General features: G+C 61.4%; 1 protein-coding gene across 1 annotated transcript; it reads left to right on the top strand.

Moving 5' to 3' along the window:
• The first annotated feature begins 5,934 nt into the window (after positions 1 to 5,934).
• On the top strand, positions 5,935 to 13,057 carry CABP7 (calcium binding protein 7). Its single transcript, XM_051634032.1, has 5 exons — positions 5,935 to 6,156; positions 9,694 to 9,837; positions 11,218 to 11,330; positions 12,249 to 12,402; positions 12,521 to 13,057. Exons 1-5 carry the CDS (start codon positions 6,048 to 6,050, stop codon positions 12,646 to 12,648), a joined length of 648 nt encoding a protein of 215 aa, XP_051489992.1. The 5' UTR covers positions 5,935 to 6,047; the 3' UTR covers positions 12,649 to 13,057.
• Positions 13,058 to 19,502: the final 6,445 nt, after the last annotated feature.

Raw genomic sequence — 19,502 nt, 5'->3', positions numbered from 1 at the left:
GGGAAGCATGTCTGTGGCCCTGGGGTCCCTGTGGCAATTCCCTGTGGGATAGCATCCCACTTCCATGGATCCCTGTGGCAATTCCCTGCAGGATGGCATCCCACTTCCCATGGCCCTGGGGTCCCTGTGGCAATTCCCTGCAGGATGGCATCCCATTCCCATGGCTCTGGGGTCCCTGTGGCAATTCCCTGCAGGATGGCATCCCATTCCCATGGCTCTGGGGTCCCTGTGGCAATTCCCTGTGGGATAACATCCCACTTCCCATGGCTCTGGAGTCCCTGTGGTAATTCCCTATGGGATAGCATCCCACTTCCATGGCTCTGGGATCCCTGTGGCAATTCCCTGTGGGATAGCATCCCACTTCCCATGGCTCTGAGGTCCCTGTGGCAATTCCCTGCAGGATGGCATCCCATTCCCATGGCTCTGGGGTCCCTGTGGCAATTCCCTGTGGGATAACATCCCACTTCCATAGCTCTGGAGTCCCTGTGGCAATTCCCTGCAGGATGGCATCCCACTTCCCATGGCTCTGAGGTCCCTGTGGCAATTCCCTGCAGGATGGCATCCCACTTCCCATGGCTCTGGAGTCCCTGTGGCAATTCCCTGCAGGATGGCATCCCATTCCCATGGCTCTGAGGTCCCTGTGGCAATTCCCTGCAGGATGGCATCCCACTTCCCATGGCTCTGAGGTCCCTGTGGCAATTCCCTGTGGGATAGCATCCCACTTCCCATGGCTCCATGGTCCTGCTGTCCCCTTTTCCTGGGGGCTGCCCTGTTCCCCCCCAGAGGGGCTGAGCCCTGTGTTTCCCATCCCTGGGGATGCCTGGGATCTCGACATGCCTGGAATAAGCAAATTACACACTGTGTTGACCTCTGGTTTTTAATTAATTACAGATAAATCCCCTTTGGGGACCCAGGGCCTTGAGCTGAAGCTGCCAGTGAGGCCTCACCAAACCAAAACCCACCAAGGACCCGACACGGGGGCTGTTCCCATGGGATGCACTGGGGGAATGTGGCTGGTTTTCCCATTTTTCAGCCCTTAAGGGCTTTTCCCAGCCCAGCCCTGGGGCTGGGGCAGCAGCACAGGGGGGTGCAGCCTTGCACACTCACAGCATTTCAGGGTCACAGCCTTGCACACGCACAGCCCTGGGCTGGCTCTCCTGCCATCCCCTGTCACCTTTCCCTTCCACTTTCAGAGGAAACTTCATTCTGATTTTTTTCCCTTTTTGTTGGTTTTTTTTTCCAAATTTAAATGAATCTTTGCCAAGGCAGCAGCTGGGGGGGTGGGAGTGGGGGGGGGGGTTGGGTTGCCTTGAGATGACTTTGCCCACCATCAAAGGGGGTTTCCCAAGTCCCTCTCCCAACACCTTCCTCCTTGGGAAGGAAATTGGGATTTATTTACTAACCTCAGGCAGCATTTGGGCAGTGTTTCTCCAGGTGCTTCAGTGGCAGGTTTGGTGCTGGCTTGGGGACAGGCTCCTGCCCAGCACGCTCAGGTGTCCCCATCCCCAGAGCCTCCCTGACTGACACTATTTTGCTTTCCAACCATTAAGTCCTCTCAAAAAAAAGAAGGAGAATAAACCAGTGGGAAGCTGGGCAGTGGGCTTAATGAGTTTAAATGCAGTAATGAGTTTAAACCCAGTAATGAGTTTAAGAAGGTCCTCGACTGAGATCCTGGGAGTTATCTCCTCATTCAGTCTCTTGGCAGGAACAAGTCAAGTCACTCAGCATCCCAGGCTGCATCCCCTTGCAGGGATGCTAAGAACAGGCTCGTTTCCATTTTTTCCCAGTTTTAAAGAGAAATTTACCCTAATCAGGAGCTTCGACCCCTCCCACACAGGGTCTGTTGGGAACCCAAAATTAAAAGGGGTTCTCAAAGCCTTTCTTGTCCTCCCTCCCCACCAGCTGCCTGGAGCTTTGCCCAGCATTTCCCCCATAGTGGGTGTGATGTGCTCCAAAATGCATCCCAGTAAATCCCAGTGCAGGAATGCTGGGAAGTGATTCCCAAAACCTCCCCAGTGGGTTATTCCCCTCCCCAGGTGTCAAGAGCAGGCACAGGAGCTGCCAGGTCCATGGTGGGGAGAACCCTCAGGTTGGGGAGGCTGCAGTCATCCCACCCCACCCCATCCCATCCCACCCCATCCCATCCCATCCCTCTCCTTCCATCAAATGTTTGGGTAAGAAACATTTCACTAAATTCCCAGCTGACAGTGGCATTCCCAGGAGACTGATGCCTCAAACCATGACACCCCATCCTCACCTCCATCTCCATTCAATCCCCATCCCATCCCCATCCTCATCCATCTTCCTTCCCATCCCTGCCAGGTTCCCTTCCTCCTCCATAAGGATAACTGGGAATTTCAACTAGGGGATGTGGCAGAGCCCACACTTGGCAAACACCTGGATAAATGGAATTGTTGGGATGTGCTCTGGGCAGAGATCAAATCCAGCAGAGGAGCTGGGCAGGGGAGGGTGGCAGGGAACAAGGAGGGCAGCAGCCCTGCCAGGGTGCTCAGTCATGAACAAGGAGGAGAAGATTAAATTAGGGATCAATTCCTGTGCCACTGTGGCTTTATCCCTTGGAATTCCCTCTCCCAGTCTTCCTGATGTTGATGTCAGGACACAAACCTAGGAGCAAGAGCTCTTGAGAGCCGGAGCCCTGAGAAGACACCAAACACCAGGCCTGGGTGGTTCTCTCTCCTCGTTAGTGGGATCAGTTAATTAGGAACCACCCATGAGCGTTGGGAGGGACAAAGGGATGGGGGGGAGGTGGCAGTGACCTGCTGGCCCCAGGCCCTGAGAAGTAAAGGGTGAATTGTGAAGAGGAACCACTAATAAATCACTAATAAAATCAAGGAAGAATTAGGAAGAGGAACCATCTGGATGATCCCAGCAGCGCAGGGAGTGTGTAAATCACCCAGCTGTGCCTGGGATTTTAAGCTGAAATCCAGGGGTTTGGGGACACTGCTGCCTCCACCCCATTGTCCCAGATCTAAGGAAACTAATTCAGGCTTTCTCACCCCAAAATAAGTGAGGGAAGTGAAGCGAAGGGGCTGTGGGGCAGTGCAGGGGGTGACAGTGTGGGCTGGACCAGGGGAGGGTCCCAGCCTTCATCCCATGAGGAAGAGGGTGGGGGGCTTAGGGGAAACACCGAGACTGCTCCGCTGATGATCCCTAATGAGCAAAAAAACCAATCAATACTTCAAACGTAATTAAACCATTGTTTAATCCTCATTTCCCCCCCCCCGTGCCGCTGCGTGCTCAGCCCCTCCGTCCTCAGGGATGAAGCAGTGGGAGCCAGGACGGGCTGGCTGCCTCCCCCATCCTCAGGGAAAGATGGTCCAGAGTTCTCCTGGGGGGATTTGTGGGGAAAAGCCCAGAAATGTGAGGAATTGTTCCCGCCGGGGTTTGGGGCGGTGAGAAATAAATGAGTTTCCACCCTGGGGCCTCTGGTGGGCAGAGGGAGAATTAATGGGGTGGGCAACTTCGTTAGCACTGAGGAGCAGATTGATCCCTCTAAGGAAAAAGGAGGAGAATTTCAATTAGGCTGCTTTGCCTTTTTTTGGGCTTCTTTCTCCCCAAAAGTCCTTTATGATTATCAGCATCCCCCACCCTCGGGAGATACTGCTCAACCGCAGTATTAGACACGGGAGATTCTCCGTGGGATCCGTGTGTCCCAGCAGCATCCCGAGCCTGGATTGAGGGTGAAGTTTTAGGAGAGCTGGGAAAAGCCTCTCCTGGAGCCAAGACATCCCGGGAGGATGGATCCAGCCCCGGGGAACCGGCCCCCTGCAGCACCGGGGGGGTCATCAGCCCTGAAATTCCCCAGCTCGGGAGCGTGGTTTTCCTCTGCTTGGAGAAGGAAATTTCTCCCGGCTACAAAAAACAGCTGAAAGGAGACCCCAGCTGGCTGGAATCCACCCGCGGCTGCACGGCCAGAGCTGCCGGAGGCGGCTGGGGGAGGTGGGGAGAGGGAGGGATCTGGGGGTCCCCGGCCCGTGATCCCGCCCCAGGGGGGAGGTTTCCCGGCAGGAGCCGGCGGGAGCTGCCCCTGCCCGACAATTCCCGGCGGCGTGGGGTGGGATGAGGCAGGGGCTGCGGGATCCCGAGGGGATTTGTGACGAGGGAGCAGCGGGAAGCTCATCCCGAAGCGTTGGGGTTTCTCGTGCCAGACCCAACACGAGGAGCACATCTGGAGCCTGCCCAGCTGTGCCTCAGTTTTCCCGTCGCTCTAGGGGGGGGTCGGGTGAGCACCTGAGAGGTGACAGCTGCTCCCCCCTGCCCCCCCAAGCTCCTGCCCTTTCCCATCCTATCACGGCTCGGGGGACACCCTCCTTCTTGTCCCTCACCCCTTCCCTCCCACCAGGGCAACCTCCGGGGGCGAGCAGGGTCCTTGGCAGCCCCCCCCCCCACCCCCCACCCCTGCCTTGCCCAGCCAGGGAGATGCCACCAAGGCACAGGGGACCCTGTGACCCCCCTGTGTCCCAACAGGCTGGGGGCCATTCCCACCCAAGGAGGACAGGGTGGGACTTGGGAGCAGAGAGGTCCCAGAGCTGGCAGCCCGGGCAGCAGGGTGCAGAGGGGTACGGTGGGGACACGGATGCCACGGGGACGTGGCACCGTGGGGAGCCCCCGCGGCGGCACGTGAGCCCAACTGTGACTAATCAGTGAGAAATAAGGTGACAAGTGTCATCAGGGCTGGGGGGGGGGGGGAAGCAGGGGGTGACGAAACGGGGACAAGAGAGGGCTTTGCTCCTTTGCCCTGGTGGCCTTGCCCCCCCCCCCCAGCACCCCGGGGACCTCAGAGGGACAGCTGCCCTGGGCCAGGGTGCTGCGTGTGGGCACTTTGGGGTGACGGCAGCTTGGGGTGCCAAGCATGGGGACCCCAAGGTGACAACGGCCCGGGTAGGGGGTGCCATGTGCGGGTACCCGAGGGTGACGGCAGCTTGGGGTGCCACATGAGGGGACCCCGGGGGGGGACAACTGCCCCAGGAACAGGGTGCCGTGTGAGGGACTTTGGGGTGATGGCAGCTTGGGGTGCCATGTGAGGGGACCCTAGGGTGACAACTGCCCGGGCACGGGGTGCCCCAGGGCCCTGCCACCCCTGGCGGCGGCACCGGGGCTGCCTTTCCCCCCCCCCCCTCTTCGACCCCCTCCTCAGCAGCCCCGGGGCAGGATCCGGCCCGGGACGTTCCCGGTGGCTCAGACTCCCTCTTTGCCGCAACTCCCCGCCCCCCCCATTTCCCGGGAAGGGTGGGGGGAGGCACCACCCCCCGCCTCCCCTGCCCCCTCCCCCACCCCCGCCCCCAGCCTCATTTTCCAGGCGGGACCATTCAAAACCCGCCCGGCCCCGCCGCTTCTCCCCGGATTCCGCCGCCGCTTCCCCGGGGCCGCGGCCGAGGATGCTCCGGTTGCCGGTGGCTGCGGGGGGGGAACAACGTGTGAGCGGCGCCGGGGGCTGAGCCAGCGGCGGGGGGGGGGCAGCGAGCCCCGGCCCTGCCCGGGACACTTGGCGGGGAAGAAGAAGAAGAGGAGGAAGAAGAAGAAGAAGAAGAAGGAGAGGCCGCCCTCGGCCTCGGCCCCGCCATGCCGGGCCCCACCGGGGAGGGAGGCCCGGGGGCAGCGGCCCCGAGGGAGCCGTGAGCGGCCCGGGGGGGCCCCGGAGCGGCATGGCCAGCCCCGTCCCCCCCGCCGCCGCCGCCGGGATTTAGCCGGTGCCTGGATGCTTTCGCCTCCCGTTTCCACTTCGGGCGGGCATGTGTCAGGGGGAAGAGGGTCCCCCCCAACCTCCTCCGGCCCGGCCCCCCCAAGAGCCCTGACTCCCCCCTGAGGGGGCTCCGTCCCGACACCGGCCCCGGAGGACGGGGAGAGCCAGCCCTGCCCCCCCCCTGGCCGGTGGGTGCCGGGCGGGGGGCGGCGGGTGCCGGTAACTTGGATTTTTTTGTTGTTGTTGCCCACCCCAGCAGCGGCTGGGGCAGCCCCCCCCCCCCCCGCGCCCCCACTCTCGAGGAGATTTGGGTTTAAACTTCGGCTTTTGGGGAGCCCCGAAGATGCCTTTCCACCCGGTGACGGCGGCTTTGATGTACCGGGGGATCTACACCGTCCCCAACATCCTCTCCGAGCAGCATCCCGTGGAGATCCCGGAGGACGAGCTGGAGGGTGAGCGGGATGGGGGGTGGGGGCATCCCGGGGAGGGGGCCGGGGGTTTGGGGTGTCCCTACCCCCCCCCCCCCTCCCTCCCGCCGCCGTCAAGGCGAGCGGGATGCGGCTGGATGGAAGGATGGATGGATGGGGAGGGGGAGGAGGGAGGCAGGAAAGCGTGGGAGAGAGCCGGGCAGCAGGGGGGCTGCGGTGGGGGGGGGGTAGGGGGTGGTGAGGGGGGTCCTGGCCCCCCGTGTCGCCGTTGTGACAATATGACACAGCAGGGAGCGGCGGTGGCTGCTCGGGGCCGGACCCCCATAGCGCGGCGGGGCCACCCTCCCCGCTGTCATAATATGACAGTGGCTGGCGGGGCTGGGGGGGGGGGGGGGGTGTCACCAGGGTCACCCCCCTCGGGCCACCGCAGCCCCCTGTCCCCCCTCCCACCCCCCTCCCCTCCCAACCTCGGTACCACCGGGATCCCGCCGGGAGGAGCTGTCGCCGGGGCTCTGCTCACCCGTGCGATGAGCGCGGCCGGTCTCAGCTCCTTATCACCAGAATGGCTTTTTCCACCCCAAAAGTTTGCCGGGGCGGCGGGGCGGGCCCTTCTGGGCTCGGGGTGGGGGTCTCGGAGAGGCGCGGGGGAGGGGAAAGGAGCTGCAGCACCCCCAGCACGCAGCACCCATCGCTGCCCCCTGCACCACAGGGGAAACTGAGGCACCGGGCGGCCCCGCTGAGCCTTCGGGAGAGGATGGAGGGGCTGGAGCCCCTGGGGATGCCCGGTGGGGAAACTGAGGCACGGAACCCGGCCAGGCTTCGTGCGGGGGAGATAGAGCAAAGCCTGGCCAGGAGCCCTGAGCAGGCAGGGCCGAGTGTGCAAGCACATATGTGAGTGTGTGTGTGAGTGTGTGTGCACAGCTTTGCAGGCGTGTGCGTGTGCTCTGATGGGCCCGTGTGCAGCCCCGCTGCAGGGGCTGCGTGTGCATGAGTGTGAGCAGACACCCCCCTTCCTGCAGCCCCCCTGCACAGCCTGTGTGCGTGTGCGTGCACGGCTCTGTGCACGCGCAGGGCCTCGCTGCAGGGGCCTGTGTGTGTGTGTGTGTGTGTGTGTGTGTGTGTGCCCCAGGAGCAGCCCCTGCAGCGCCTGTGCACACGTCCAGCCTCCCTGCAGGGTGCACGGCGACAGAGCAGGACGGGTTGGTACACACAGCCCTGCTGCAGGGAACAGGTCTGTGTGTGTGCGTGTGTGTGTGCACAAGCACAGCAGCCCTGCAAGGCTGAGGGGATGTGTGTCTGTGTGTGTGCACAAGCACCTGGCTGCATTGTGTGTGTGTGTGCACCTGCAAGGACAGTGTCGGTGAAAGGTGTGTGTGTATGTCCATGTGTGCACACACAAGTGCAGTGTTGGTGCAAGGGGGGTGTTGTGTGTGAGCACAAGTGCCTCACTGGGGCATGGCTGCAAGGTGTCGGTGTGCAAGCACAGATACAACATCACTACAACGTGCGTGTCCATGTGTGCACACACAAGTGTGTCACTGCGAGGCATCAGGGTCTGTGGGCACTCCCAGCATTGGTGCAAGGGGGTGTGCACACACAACTGTGTCACTGCGAGGCATCAGGGTCTGTGGGCACTCCCAGCATTGGTGCAAGGGGGTGTGCACACACAAGTGTGTCACTGCGAGGTGTCAGGGTGTGTGTGCACACAGATTTGGCATCGATGGGGGGGGGGCTGTGAACACACAAGTCCAGCAGTGCTGCAAGGTGTGTGCACACACAAGTACCTCACTGCAAGGTGCTGGGGTGTGTGTGCACACCCACAGACGTGCCATCAGTGCAAGGTGCATGTGCACGCACAGCATTGGTGTCAGGAGGTGCACGCAGACACACACACACACGTGCCTGGCTGCTGGGTGTTGGGGTGTGTGCGTGCACAGACACAGCATCAGTGCCAGGTGTGTGTGCACGCCAGACGTCCAGCACCACTGCAGGGTGTGCGTGTGCCCAGGCTCACTGCAGCACCTGCCCCTGCAGCCCTGTGTGTGCTCCTGCACATCCACGTGTGTGTTCTTGCACTTCCACGTGTGTGTTCCTGCACATCCCTGTGTGTGTTCCCACACTTCCATGTGCGTGTGCCCAGCCCCTCTGCAGCCCGTGTGCACACACGTGCACGGGGGTCGTGGCAACGGCCCCAGCCTCGTGCAGCACCCACAGGTGCTGACAGCCCCCCTGGGGTGCCCCCAGCCCAGCCGAGGGGATGGATGGTGGTGGCACCAGCCTCAAGGTGACCCCGCTGGACACCAGACACCTGCCAGGCTGTGGGGGGGGTCCCTACTCCTCACCCCCCGCTTTGAGGGGTGCTTGTGACCCCCTTGGGCTCCATTCTAGGGAGAGATTTAGGGTGCCCTGCCTGGGGGGGGGGGACACCCCCAGTGGGACTCTGGTTTGGCCACTCTGTCCTTCCTTGTCCCCATCACCCTGAGCTGGGTGGCAGGGACTGCTTTGGGATGGACATTCTCAAAGGATGAATGTGGGGGTGCCTGGAGCAGGGGTCCCCGTGAGCATGGGGGAAACTGGGGGCACACCCCTCCCAGGCAGGGACAGGGAGAAGCTTTATCCATGGGGCTGGCAGGCCAACCCCCCTAGGACTCCCCCAAAACACCTCAGGAAATGTAACCCCTGGCCCACCATCTGGGCAGGGACTTCTCCAAGTGCTGGGGCTCCATAGCACGGTGGGTTTTGCCCAAAACTCCACGTTCTCAGCCCGTTTGTCTTGCCTGGCTCCAACCTCAGCCCTCTGGCAGGTTCCTGCTGGCTGAGGCTGGGAGATGCCACCGACATCCTGGCCCAGCTTCCTGGTGTTCCCGACACAAACTCGCCTGGTCCCTTTGTTCCCATCGCCCTGGTTCCAGCTCTGCCTGTTGGGGGGGGGTAGCAGAAAGGCAGCAATTCCCCCCAAAAAAGGAGCAAAGCCACGAGTGCAGCAGGAGGCAGGAGGGAGCTGATGGGCTTTTGGGTGGGTCAGAGCCACCTTTGCCTCAGTTTTCCCTCTGCCCACCGAGCTCCCTGCAGCCTCTCCCTGCCACCCTCCTTCTCCTCCCCTCCAGGATCTTCCTGAGGCTCATTTCGAGGCAGAAACTCCAAATCCTCCTTCTTTTTCCCTGTGCTGGGTGCACAGTCCCCAGGTGCTGGAACACCTGGTACCCTCCCTGTGCCAGCACCCAGGGTGCAGGGATGCTCCCAGAGATGCTCCCAGGGATGCTCCCAGGGATGCTCCCAGGGATGCTCCCAGCCGGGTGCTGCAGCACTGTGGGGGTCTCCCCCGCCCCCCCCCCCAGCCCCCACCCTGGTGGGCACCCCAAGCCCAAGCAGAGGGCATGTCCTCAGAGGGCATTTTTGGGGCAAGATGCCAGGTTTTCAGCTGCAGAAAGCTTGGTGGTCACCTTCCTGCTGTGCTTCAGTTTCCCCTCTGGAAGGGGGGGGGGGCCCGGAGGCTGGGTGGTTCCTGGGGGGGCCCACGGGGGATGGGGTGGCCGGGGATGACCCCTGCTGTCCCCACAGAGATCCGTGAAGCCTTCAAGGTGTTCGACCGGGATGGCAACGGCTTCATCTCCAAGCAGGAGCTGGGCACGGCCATGCGCTCCCTGGGCTACATGCCCAACGAGGTGGAGCTGGAGGTCATCATCCAGCGCCTCGACATGGACGGTAGGACCCCGGGAAGGGGTCGGGGGTGGGGACAGTGACAGGAACACCCCCACCCCGCCCCCTGCTTTGGTAACACAGCCGGTTTGTCCCGTTTCCCCCCCGCCGGCTCAGCGGCTGCTGCAGCCAAGGTGGGATGTGGGGTGAGGGTCTGATCCTCACGCCCCGAGCGTCCTGCTCATCCATCAGCACCGTCGTCGTCACCACCGCAGCTTCGGTGAGGATTTAATGATCAGAGGAAGGACAAGCTTCCCAGGATCCGGCCACCGGGGCTGGATCCTGCCCCCTCACTCCTGATCCTGCCCCCTGGCCGTGCCCTCAGCGCCCAGCGGGCAGGGCTGGCTGTGCCCCCCAGCACCTGCTGCACCCCTGGCCTGTCCCTGTCACCTCTGTTCTCCTTGGGGCCTTAAAGAGCTCGTTCATTTATTCGTTTCCCCCCCACACCTCGTTTAAAAGCCTTCCCAGTGGTGCTGCCAAGCCCCTGCTCCTTCATTACTCATCAGGAGCAGCAGCCCTGACACCAGCCCCCTCCTCTGCTGCAGGATCTGCCCCCCCCCGCACCTTCCTGTCTCCTCCCAGCACCCCTGGGGGCACAGCCACCTTGGGGGTCCCAAACTGGCATTGGGTCCAGCTGGGATTGGGGTTCCAGCTGGTGTATGGGGTCCTGGATGGCACTGGGAGTCCCTTGACAGTGCTGGGGGTCTCCAGATGCCATTGGGGGTCCCTGCTGACACTGAGAACCTCAGTTGGTGTTGGGGGGGACCCAAAACTTTATTGGTGCCCCCCTCCCATTGTTGGGGTCTCTGGTTGTTTTTTAGGGATCTCCAGCCAGCACTCAGGGGTGTCCAGATGCCATTGAGGTCCCCCAGCTCACACTGGGGGTCCTAGCTGGCACTGGGGACCCCAACCAGTGTTGGACATCCTGGCCAATGCTGAGGGCCCCCTTACTTTGCTGGAGGTCCCCCAGCTGGTTTTGCAGTCCCTCACCAGCCATAGGTCCTGGCTGGTATTGGGGGTCCCTGCCCAGTTTAGGGGCCTGTGGCCAGTGAAGTCAGCCCAAGATCCCATAATATCAGCTGCTGCTCCAGATGGACATCAGTGACTCCTGCGTAGGATGGGGGGGGTTCCCTGACCCTCCCCCATGGTGCTCTGTCCAGGAGCAGGGTCCTTTCCAGGCTGGTGTCCAGCACAGGGTGTCCCCAGCAGGGCTAAGCTCAGGAGTAGCACCCCCCCCAAAAAAAACCCACCAAGGCTTGGAGCAGGACCCCTTGGGGTACCTTTGAGCAGCACCAAGTCCCCCTCCCCAAGAAGTCCCATGGGGGAGGAGGGGGAGGTCACCCCCGTGCCCAGGCAGGGGCTGATGGCCACCTCTGTGTCCTGCAGGTGATGGGCAGGTGGACTTTGAGGAGTTTGTGACATTACTGGGGCCCAAGCTGTCCACCTCGGGCATCCCGGAGAAGTTCCACGGCACCGACTTCGACGCCGTCTTCTGGAAGGTAGGGACACCCTGGGGTCAGGGTTGGGTTTGGGGTTAAGGTTAGGGTCTGGTGTGGAGCTGGGGTGAGGGTGAAGGTCAGGATCAGGCTCCAGGTCATGGTCAGGGTCAGAGTTGGTGTAAGGGTTGGGGCTGGGGTCAGCTGGGGTCAAGGTTAGGCTTGGGAGCTCACACTCCAGGTTAGGGTTAGTGGAAAGGGTTGGCTTGGGGTCAGGGTCAGGACTGGGGTTGGGGTCAGGACTGAGGTTGGGGTCAGGGTCAGGACTGGGGTTGGGGTCAGGGTCAGGGTCAGGACTGGGGTTGGGGTCAGGACTGAGGTCAGGGTCAGGATTGGGGTTGAGGTCAGGACTGAGGTCAGGATTGGGGTTGGGGTCAGGGTCAGGACTGGGGCTGGGGTCAGGATTAGGGTTGGGGTCAGGGTCAGGACTGGGGCTGGGGTCAGGACTGAGGTCAGGGTCAGGATTGGGGTTGAGGTCAGGACTGAGGTCAGGATTGGGGTTGGGGTCAGGGTCAGGACTGGGGTTGGGGTCAGGACTGAGGCCAGGATTGAGGTTGGGGTCAGGATTGGGTTCAGGATTGAGGTTGGGGTCAGGGTCAGGACTGGGGTTGGGCTCAGGCTTTGGGTCAGGGTTGAGGTTGGGGGTCAAGATTGGAGTCAGGGTCACACAAGCCTGAGGTTTTCCTGTCCCTGCCTTGGCACAGGGTGCCCTGCCTCACTAGGTGCCCTTCTTGGGATCCACCAGCCCCACTGTCCCATGGGTTGGCAGGACACCAGCCCTTCCCTTTCCCCACCAAAACCACGGGGACTCATCCAAAAGGCAACACCCAAGGGTGCTGGAGAGGGGGTGGGGGGGAATCCCCCAGCATGGGGGTCAGCCCCCAACCCCCCCCCACGACCCCCTGGCCCCCCTCCCCACAGTGTGACATGCAGAAGCTGACGGTGGACGAGCTGAAGCGGCTGCTCTACGACACCTTCTGCGAGCACCTCTCCATGAAGGACATCGAGAACATCATCATGACAGAGGAGGAGAGTCACCTGGGCACGGCCGAGGAGTGCCCCGTGGACGTGGAGAGTGAGTGCTGGAGCTGTCCCACGGGGCTGGCGCCGGGGATGCCGGCGGTGGGGAGCGTATTGGGGTCACCCCCCCCTCCCCCCCACCTCCCCACCGGGCTTTTCCCTCCCCTTCCCAGCCTGTTCCAGCCAGCAGATCCGCCAGACCTGCGTGAGGAAGAGCCTCATCTGCGCCTTCGCCATCGCCTTCATCATCAGCGTGATGCTGATCGCCGCCAACCAGGTGCTGCGCAGCGGGATGAAGTAACGGGGGCGCGGCCCCCCCAGACCCGGAGCCACCGCCCCTCGGGAGGGGGCAACGCCCAGCCGGGTCCTGCTGTCCCGGGACCGGATCCCACTGGCCTGGGGTCGGATCACCGTTGTCCTGGGACATGGTTCTGCTTTCCCCGTATGGGATCCCGCTGTCCCGGGGCCGGATCCCGCTGTCCCGGGGCCGGATCCTGCTCTCCTAGGGCTGTATCCCACTGTCCCAGGGCTGGATCCCGCTGTCCCGGGGCTGTATCCCACTGTCCCAGGGCCGGATCCCTCTGTCCCGGGGCTGTATCCCGCTGTCCAGGGCTGTATCCCACTGTCCCAGGGCTGTATCCCTCTGTCCCGGGGCTGTATCGCGCTGTCCCGGGGCTGTATCCCTCTGTCCCGGGGCTGTATCCCTCTGTCCCGGGGCTGTATCCCACTGTCCCGGGGCTGTATCCTTCTGTCCCGGGGCTGTATCCCTCTGTCCCGGGGCTGTATCCTTCTGTCCCGGGGCTGTACCCCACTGTCCCGGGGCCGGATCCCTCTGTCCCGGGGGCTGTACCCCACTGTCCCGGGCTGTACCCCGCTGTCCCGGGGCTGTATCCTGCTGTCCAGGGCTGTATCCCGCTGTCCCGGGGCCGGATCCCTCTATCCCAGGGCCGGATCCCGCCGTCCCGGGGCCGGATCCCGCTGTCCCCGGGGGATGCAGCTGCCTGGATGTTGGCCGAAGATGGAAACTGGGATAAAGACACACACACACAGGAACACACACAACCCCCCCACACCCCCCCATCCCTCCCCCGGTACCATTTCCTGGCCAGGAAAAAAAAAAACAACCCACCAAAACCAATAAGTGCATGGAACGTGCATGGAGCCCCGTGTGCTGCCCCCTCCCCGCGCCGGGGATGGGTCATCGCCCCCCCCCCCCCGGGTCAGATCCCGATGGATACACCAATACTAGTGTCTAGAGCTTGATATTTATGATCCAAACCAAACCTCCCCCCCCCCCCCAGCAATACACGCCCCTGAGACGGTTTCTGGGAGCGTTTGCATGGACTTGGCTGCCAAGGGCTGGATTTCACACCCCCCCACACTCTCCCCATCGCCCCCCCCCCTCCCCTTTCACCCTCACCGTGCCTCAGTTTCCCCACCTGCCAGATGTTGGGGGGGGGGACACGGATGCTGCTGACCTCCTGCTTGATGCACTTTGAGCCGAACCCCCCTGGGAAAAGCCGGAGGGACCCTGAGGCCGGGGAGCCCCTGCCGGCCGGGACCACCCCCCTGCACAGCCCCGAGCCCCCCCCAGCCTGTATGTAGCACCCACCTGGGCACCGGAGTGGTTCGGATTTGGGGCCGTTTCTCATTCTTTGGAGTCGTTTTTTTTTTGGGGGGGGTTGGTTGGTTTTTCTTTTTTCTTTTCTTTTTTTTTTTTTTCCTTTTTTCCCGGTTGGTTGTTTCTGATCCGAAATAAAACTGGGATTTCTGAAGCCATTCGGGCTGCTGGGGGGAGGTCCTGCTGCTGGGGGTGGGGGGTGTGTGTGTGTGGGGGGGTGTTGTGATGGAGCAGGAGCAGGGTGGGGGGGGTGCCTGGGGGTGTTTGGGGCCATGGGAGCACCCTTGGGTGCTGCTGAGTGTGGGGCTGAATCCCCCTGGGAAGGGAGCTGGGCAATGGTTGGGGGGGTCTGTGCCCCCCTGCCCAGCATCCCTGGGGGGGGGGGGGCTGGAGTATCCCCACACTTGGAGTCTGGGGGTGGGGAGGATACAGCTCCTTCAGCCCCATCTCCTCTATCCCCACGGATCAGTGAGCACCGAGTGGGTTTATTCCCGGATGAATCCAGGGAGAGGCAGGATCTGGCCCACAGCACAGAGGGGGGGTGCTCAGGGAGGATCTAGAAGGGGGGGTCACAGCCCACAGCTGGGCTGGGGTCCCTGCCCTGGGGCTGGTAGGGAGGGGAGCACCCCTGGTACTCCTGATTTACACCACAGTGGGGGCTGGTCCTGGGTGTAAACCCCCCCCCCCCCCCCACACACACACTATGGAGAACGTGGCCGTGCTTGTGCAAACCAGCATCTGCCTGTGCTGGGGGGGACACACACATCCTGCCTCCTGCACCAGCCTCCCCAGCCCCCAAATGCTGCATTATTAATGACAAATAGATTAAAATACTAAATAAAACCAGGGGAAGCTCTCGGTGCCCTGAGCAGAGCAGGTTTGGTGCTGGGGAGAAGTGGAGGGGGGGAGGAATCCCCTCTCCCCACGGGGAACAGGGCTGAGGAGCCCATCCCCGGGGTGTCTGGGCTTCACTTCCTCGTTTCACCCCCGTGTAGGATAAAAAACAAATTCCCTTGCTCCTACTGGGAATTTCTCACCCTCCAGGTGGGCCTCCCCAGCACTGAGGGAGGAGGAACACCCCGTTTTTGGGCTGTCAGGAGGAATCAGCTGCATTTTATCGACTGGGGGGGGGGTGGGGGGGGTTGTGTGTGTGTTAGGTTTTTTATTATTATTATTAATATTAATTTATTTATTTTTATTGCATCTAATTTATCACACAAATTGAACCCAACGTCCAGATGAGAAATGGAAATGGGAAGTGCTCCACGGCAGTGAAATCATTCCCACCACCTCACAAAGTAGGAGGAGGTGGGGGGGGGTGTCTCTGTGCCCATAATGAAATTTCATCCATTTCCCTGCAGAAAGTTTGTATTTTTCTTTCATTTTTTAATTATATAATTTTTTTTTCCCCCTGAACTGGCATTTCCAAAGGCAGCCACGTGGCCTGGGATGATGCCTGTGGAGAAATAAATCTATATATTTGTATTTATTTCGGACTGGGTCTGTGACAGACGCTGTGAACAAACCTGAGGAGGGGAAAAAGGGGGGGGGGGGGGAGGAAAAGACAATTTAATTTGTTAGAAAATACAATCACATCAAAGAAAAATTAGCTAAAAGGACTAACACCATCCCCCCCCTTCGAAGCTGCTCAATTAATTTTCGTGGAATTTATTTCCTTTTTTTGGGGGGGGGGGTTTCAGGCAGGTTTGGAGATGGCAGCTCTGGATTTGGGAGCTGCTGGGGGGCTCGGCTGGGCTCCCCCACCCCTGGCAGGGGCGGCCCCTGGGGGGGGCTGCGAGACGGGGACGTTGCTTGGTAATTTAAGTGCTCACTAGGAAAGGAGGGGGGGGAAAAAAAAAGACCTTAGGATGTGAGAGCTGCAGAGGGAAGCTGGGGAGGTGCGGGGAGGTGCGGGGCTGCCGTGGGTGAGGGGAGCTGGGAGGGAGCAGGACCCTGTGCGGCTGGAGCTGCTGGTCCCGCCCGACGGAGCGAACCCGGCAGCAAAAAGGAAGGGGTGCAGAGCTGGGAGAGCCCTGGGAAGGGTTTGGGAAGGGAAGGAAAGGATGTGGGAAAGGTTGTTTCTGTCTCTGGTGCTGCAAGCACTGTGAGGTGTTCTCAGCTCCATCCCTGTTCCCTCTCCTCATCCCCATTCCTGTCCCATCCTCATCCCTGCCCCTGTCCCTGTACTATCCTCACCCCCATCCCTGTCCTGTCCTCATCCACATCTCCATCCCTGTCCTCATCCACATCCCCATCGCTGTCCCCATTCCCATCACCATCCTTAGCTCCATCCCTGTCCCCATCCCTATCCTGTCCTCACCTCTGTTCCATCTCCATCCCCATCACCATTCCCACATTTCCTTCCATCCTTGTTCCTATCCCTGTCCCTGTCCTGTCCTCACCCCTGTTCCCATCTTCATCCCCATCCCCCTCCCATCCCCATTCCCACCCCTTCCCAGTCCCTCCCTCCTCTCCCAGCAAGAGCTGCCAGAGGACACGGGGCAGAGCCCAGCGGGGCTGCGCCTTGGCAGGGGCCCAGGAGCTGCTCATTTCCCTAAAAGCTTCCCGATAAATTACTCCTGCTCTTGCTCTAGAAAAGGCACTTTGGCTGGTCCTCGCTGGGACCTGCAGGGGACACTGAGCCCCGTCCCTGCAGCATCCTTGGGGAGCTGGGTGGGAGCAAGGGAAGGAGCTGAGCGCCCTGTCCAGCTCCAGCTGTTCCCTCCCTGCCGTGCAGCTCCCGACAAACAGCCCTTGTACCCGGGCCAGCCCGTGCCAGCTGCACCCCAGCAGGGGCAGGTGACATCTCACCCCTCCTGTCACCCCTCCATAAAACACACCCCCAGAAAAGCCTGGAATTCACGGGCTCCTACAAGTATCCAGGAGCTGCACAGGTCCATGAGTACACCATGAGTACACCACACCCTGCCAGGGATGCTTGGCCTGACAGCTGGAGATCATGGAAAAGCTTTTCCAGGAAGAGCCAATTTTCATCAAACACCCTCTTAGCCTCCTCTGGATGGGCTGGAGCTCCGCAGGGAACATTCCTGCTCCTGCTCCCAGTTTCCAGGCTTTACTGGGAGTTTCCCTGCCAGGAGCAGCTCATCTCCTCAGGAGTGAGGAGCAGGGAGGGGCTGTGGCTGCGTTTGTGTTTGACACCAGCATTTGAATTCACTGTCGGGTTTTGCAGCTCACCCAGGGAGCTGCCCAGACACCTGTTTCCCCACCCAGTTCCAGCTGGATCTGGAAGAGGTTTCAGAGCCCTGAAGATCTGAGCAACATCTCCTGGACCAGCTGCCCTCCCAGGGATGCTCCAAAACGAGCTGGGACTGGAGCACACGGAGCAGGGACAGGACCTGGGGGCTGATGGAATCGTGTCTCCAGCCACCAGCGAGGAACTGCAAAGTGTTTTGACAGCTGGTTGTGGCAGTCACTGTCCTGGGAACCTCCGTGGGAGACACTGGGCTTTGATTTGCCTCTGCAGGCAGTGCATTCATTCAGAAGGTGCCTGGCTGCCACCACCGCCGCTGCTCAGCCTCACACCAAAGCCATTTGTCACCCTTTGAAGTCAGGGAGTGGTGGGGACGATGGGCTGAGCCCCCCCCCAACCAGCTCCCTAGTGCTCTTCCCGCTGCTCCTTGGGGACACACATCAAAGGGGTTGGAGGGAGCAGCCAAAGCTGCTCCTGCCAGGGCTGGGAGCCGAGCCCAGCAGCGCCCACCCCCGCTCCCCCGCACCCCATGGCCCCTTTGGGCTTTGCTTTCCCCCCCCCCGGGCTCCTGCAGCTCTGTAAGTTCTGCCCACAGGGCAGGGGGATGCTGATTTTCCCCCAGGTAGGTGCCACGGAGTGCTCCTGTGTACTCACATGTGCCAGCTCCTGCAAGGGTGGGACATGGGCTGATGCCACATGCTCTGAGCCCTGGGGTCCTGCTCTCCAAAGACCCCCAGGCCCAGGGCTCAGCAGAGCCACCACAGCCACATGGGGAGCACAGAAGCACAGGATTGTTCTGGTTGGGAAAGGCCAGATCATCGAGTCCAACCACTAACCCAGCCCTGCCAAGGCCACCCCTGCCCCATGTCCCTCAGCACCATCTCCAGGGCTTGGAAACCCCTCCAGGGATGGGGACTCCACCCTGCCCTGGGCAGCCTGGGCCAGGCCCTGACAACCCTTGCCAGGAAGAAATTTTTCCCAAGATCCAACCTAAACCTCCCCTGGCACAACCTGGGGCCATTTCCTCATCTTATCACTTGTTCCTGGGGAGCAGAGCCCAACCCCCCTGGCTCCAACCTCCTCTCAGGCAGCTGCAGAGCCAGCAGGTCTCCCCTCACCTCCTGGTCTCCAGGCTGGACACCCCCAGCTCCCTCAGCTGCTCCTGCTCAGACTTGTGCTCCTTCCCCAGCTCTGCTGCCCTTCCCTGGACACTCTCCAGCCCCTCCATGTCCTTCTTGTCCTGAGGCGCCCAGACCTGACCCCAGGATCCAAGGTGCAGCCTCACCAGTGCCAGCACAGGGGGACAATCCCTGCCCTGGTCCTGCTGGCCACACTAGTGCTAACCCAAGCCAGGATGCTGGTGGCCTTCTTGGCCATCTGGGCACACACTGGCTCATGTTCAGCTGGGAAGGATAAAAACATCGAGTTTGGCTTAAAGCTCCAGCAGCTCCTGCAGAGTCTCTGTGCTGCAGGCAGGGCTCGGGCAGCTCCTCACCCAGCCATGCTGTGGTGACATCCAAACCCCTGCTCATGTCACAGAGGTGTCCCAGGAGAGGGAGTGACAGCTCCCAATGTCCATCCACCCACACACCCTGAGGTAGGGAGCTCTGCCCTGCCCTGGGCAGCTGAGCACAGGCACAATCCAGGCAGGATCTGGCTGGAGGTGCTGGCTCATGCCCGTGCTCTTCATGAATCTGGAGCCACCACCACCGTGTGCAGCCAAACCTGGAATGCACTGGCAGGAGGTCCAGCCAGCCTGGACAGACCTGACCTTGGAGAGCTGCTCTCCCAGGATCCACCCCTGCACACCCAGCAGCTCCAAGGTGAAGCCCAGCACCCACCTGAGAACAACAAGCCAAGGTCTCCTTCATCCCTCTCCTCCCAGATCCAGCCCCCAGAGCACACACCTGGCCAGTCAGCTCCCAGAGCAGGGAGTGACCCACGGAGGGGTTTGTCCCACTGGCACTCACTGTTTCCTTAATTTCCTGGAGGAGGAGAAACCTTGGGGTGTTTTTCCCTCCTCACTCCTCATGTTCAGCACGGTGGGAGCAGGAGCAGGGGACTCAGGGGAGCTCCCCGAGCTCTTCACGAGGAGCTTCAGCACCTGAACTGAAGCAGTTTGACACTCTGAATTTAACAGGAGCCAACATAAGTCATCACCACGGGAGGAAATATGAAACATCAATTTTAAAAGCCTGGTTACAGCTGCCTTCCCAGTCCCCTTCGTGTGAGGCTGGAGCTCAGACCCCTGTTCCAGTGGCAGGGAACCCTCCATCCAGCTCAACCCCCAGGGGGGAACAAACAGGACACACAAAGGCTACAA

The sequence above is a fragment of the Apus apus genome, chromosome 16 (genome assembly GCF_020740795.1).
Source record: "Apus apus isolate bApuApu2 chromosome 16, bApuApu2.pri.cur, whole genome shotgun sequence".
Lineage (NCBI taxonomy): Eukaryota > Metazoa > Chordata > Aves > Apodiformes > Apodidae > Apus > Apus apus.
This window is presented reverse-complemented; position numbering and strand designations above follow the sequence as displayed.

Bases quoted from the DNA above. Each gene is read 5' to 3' on its own strand.
- CABP7 (XM_051634032.1), top strand. From the start codon at position 6,048: ATGCCTTTCCACCCGGTGACGGCGGCTTTGATGTACCGGGGGATCTAC. The intron at 6,157-9,693 runs GTGAGCGGGATG...CTGTCCCCACAG, and splicing joins CCCGGAGGACGAGCTGGAGG to AGATCCGTGAAGCCTTCAAG. The intron at 12,403-12,520 runs GTGAGTGCTGGA...TCCCCTTCCCAG, and splicing joins GTGCCCCGTGGACGTGGAGA to CCTGTTCCAGCCAGCAGATC.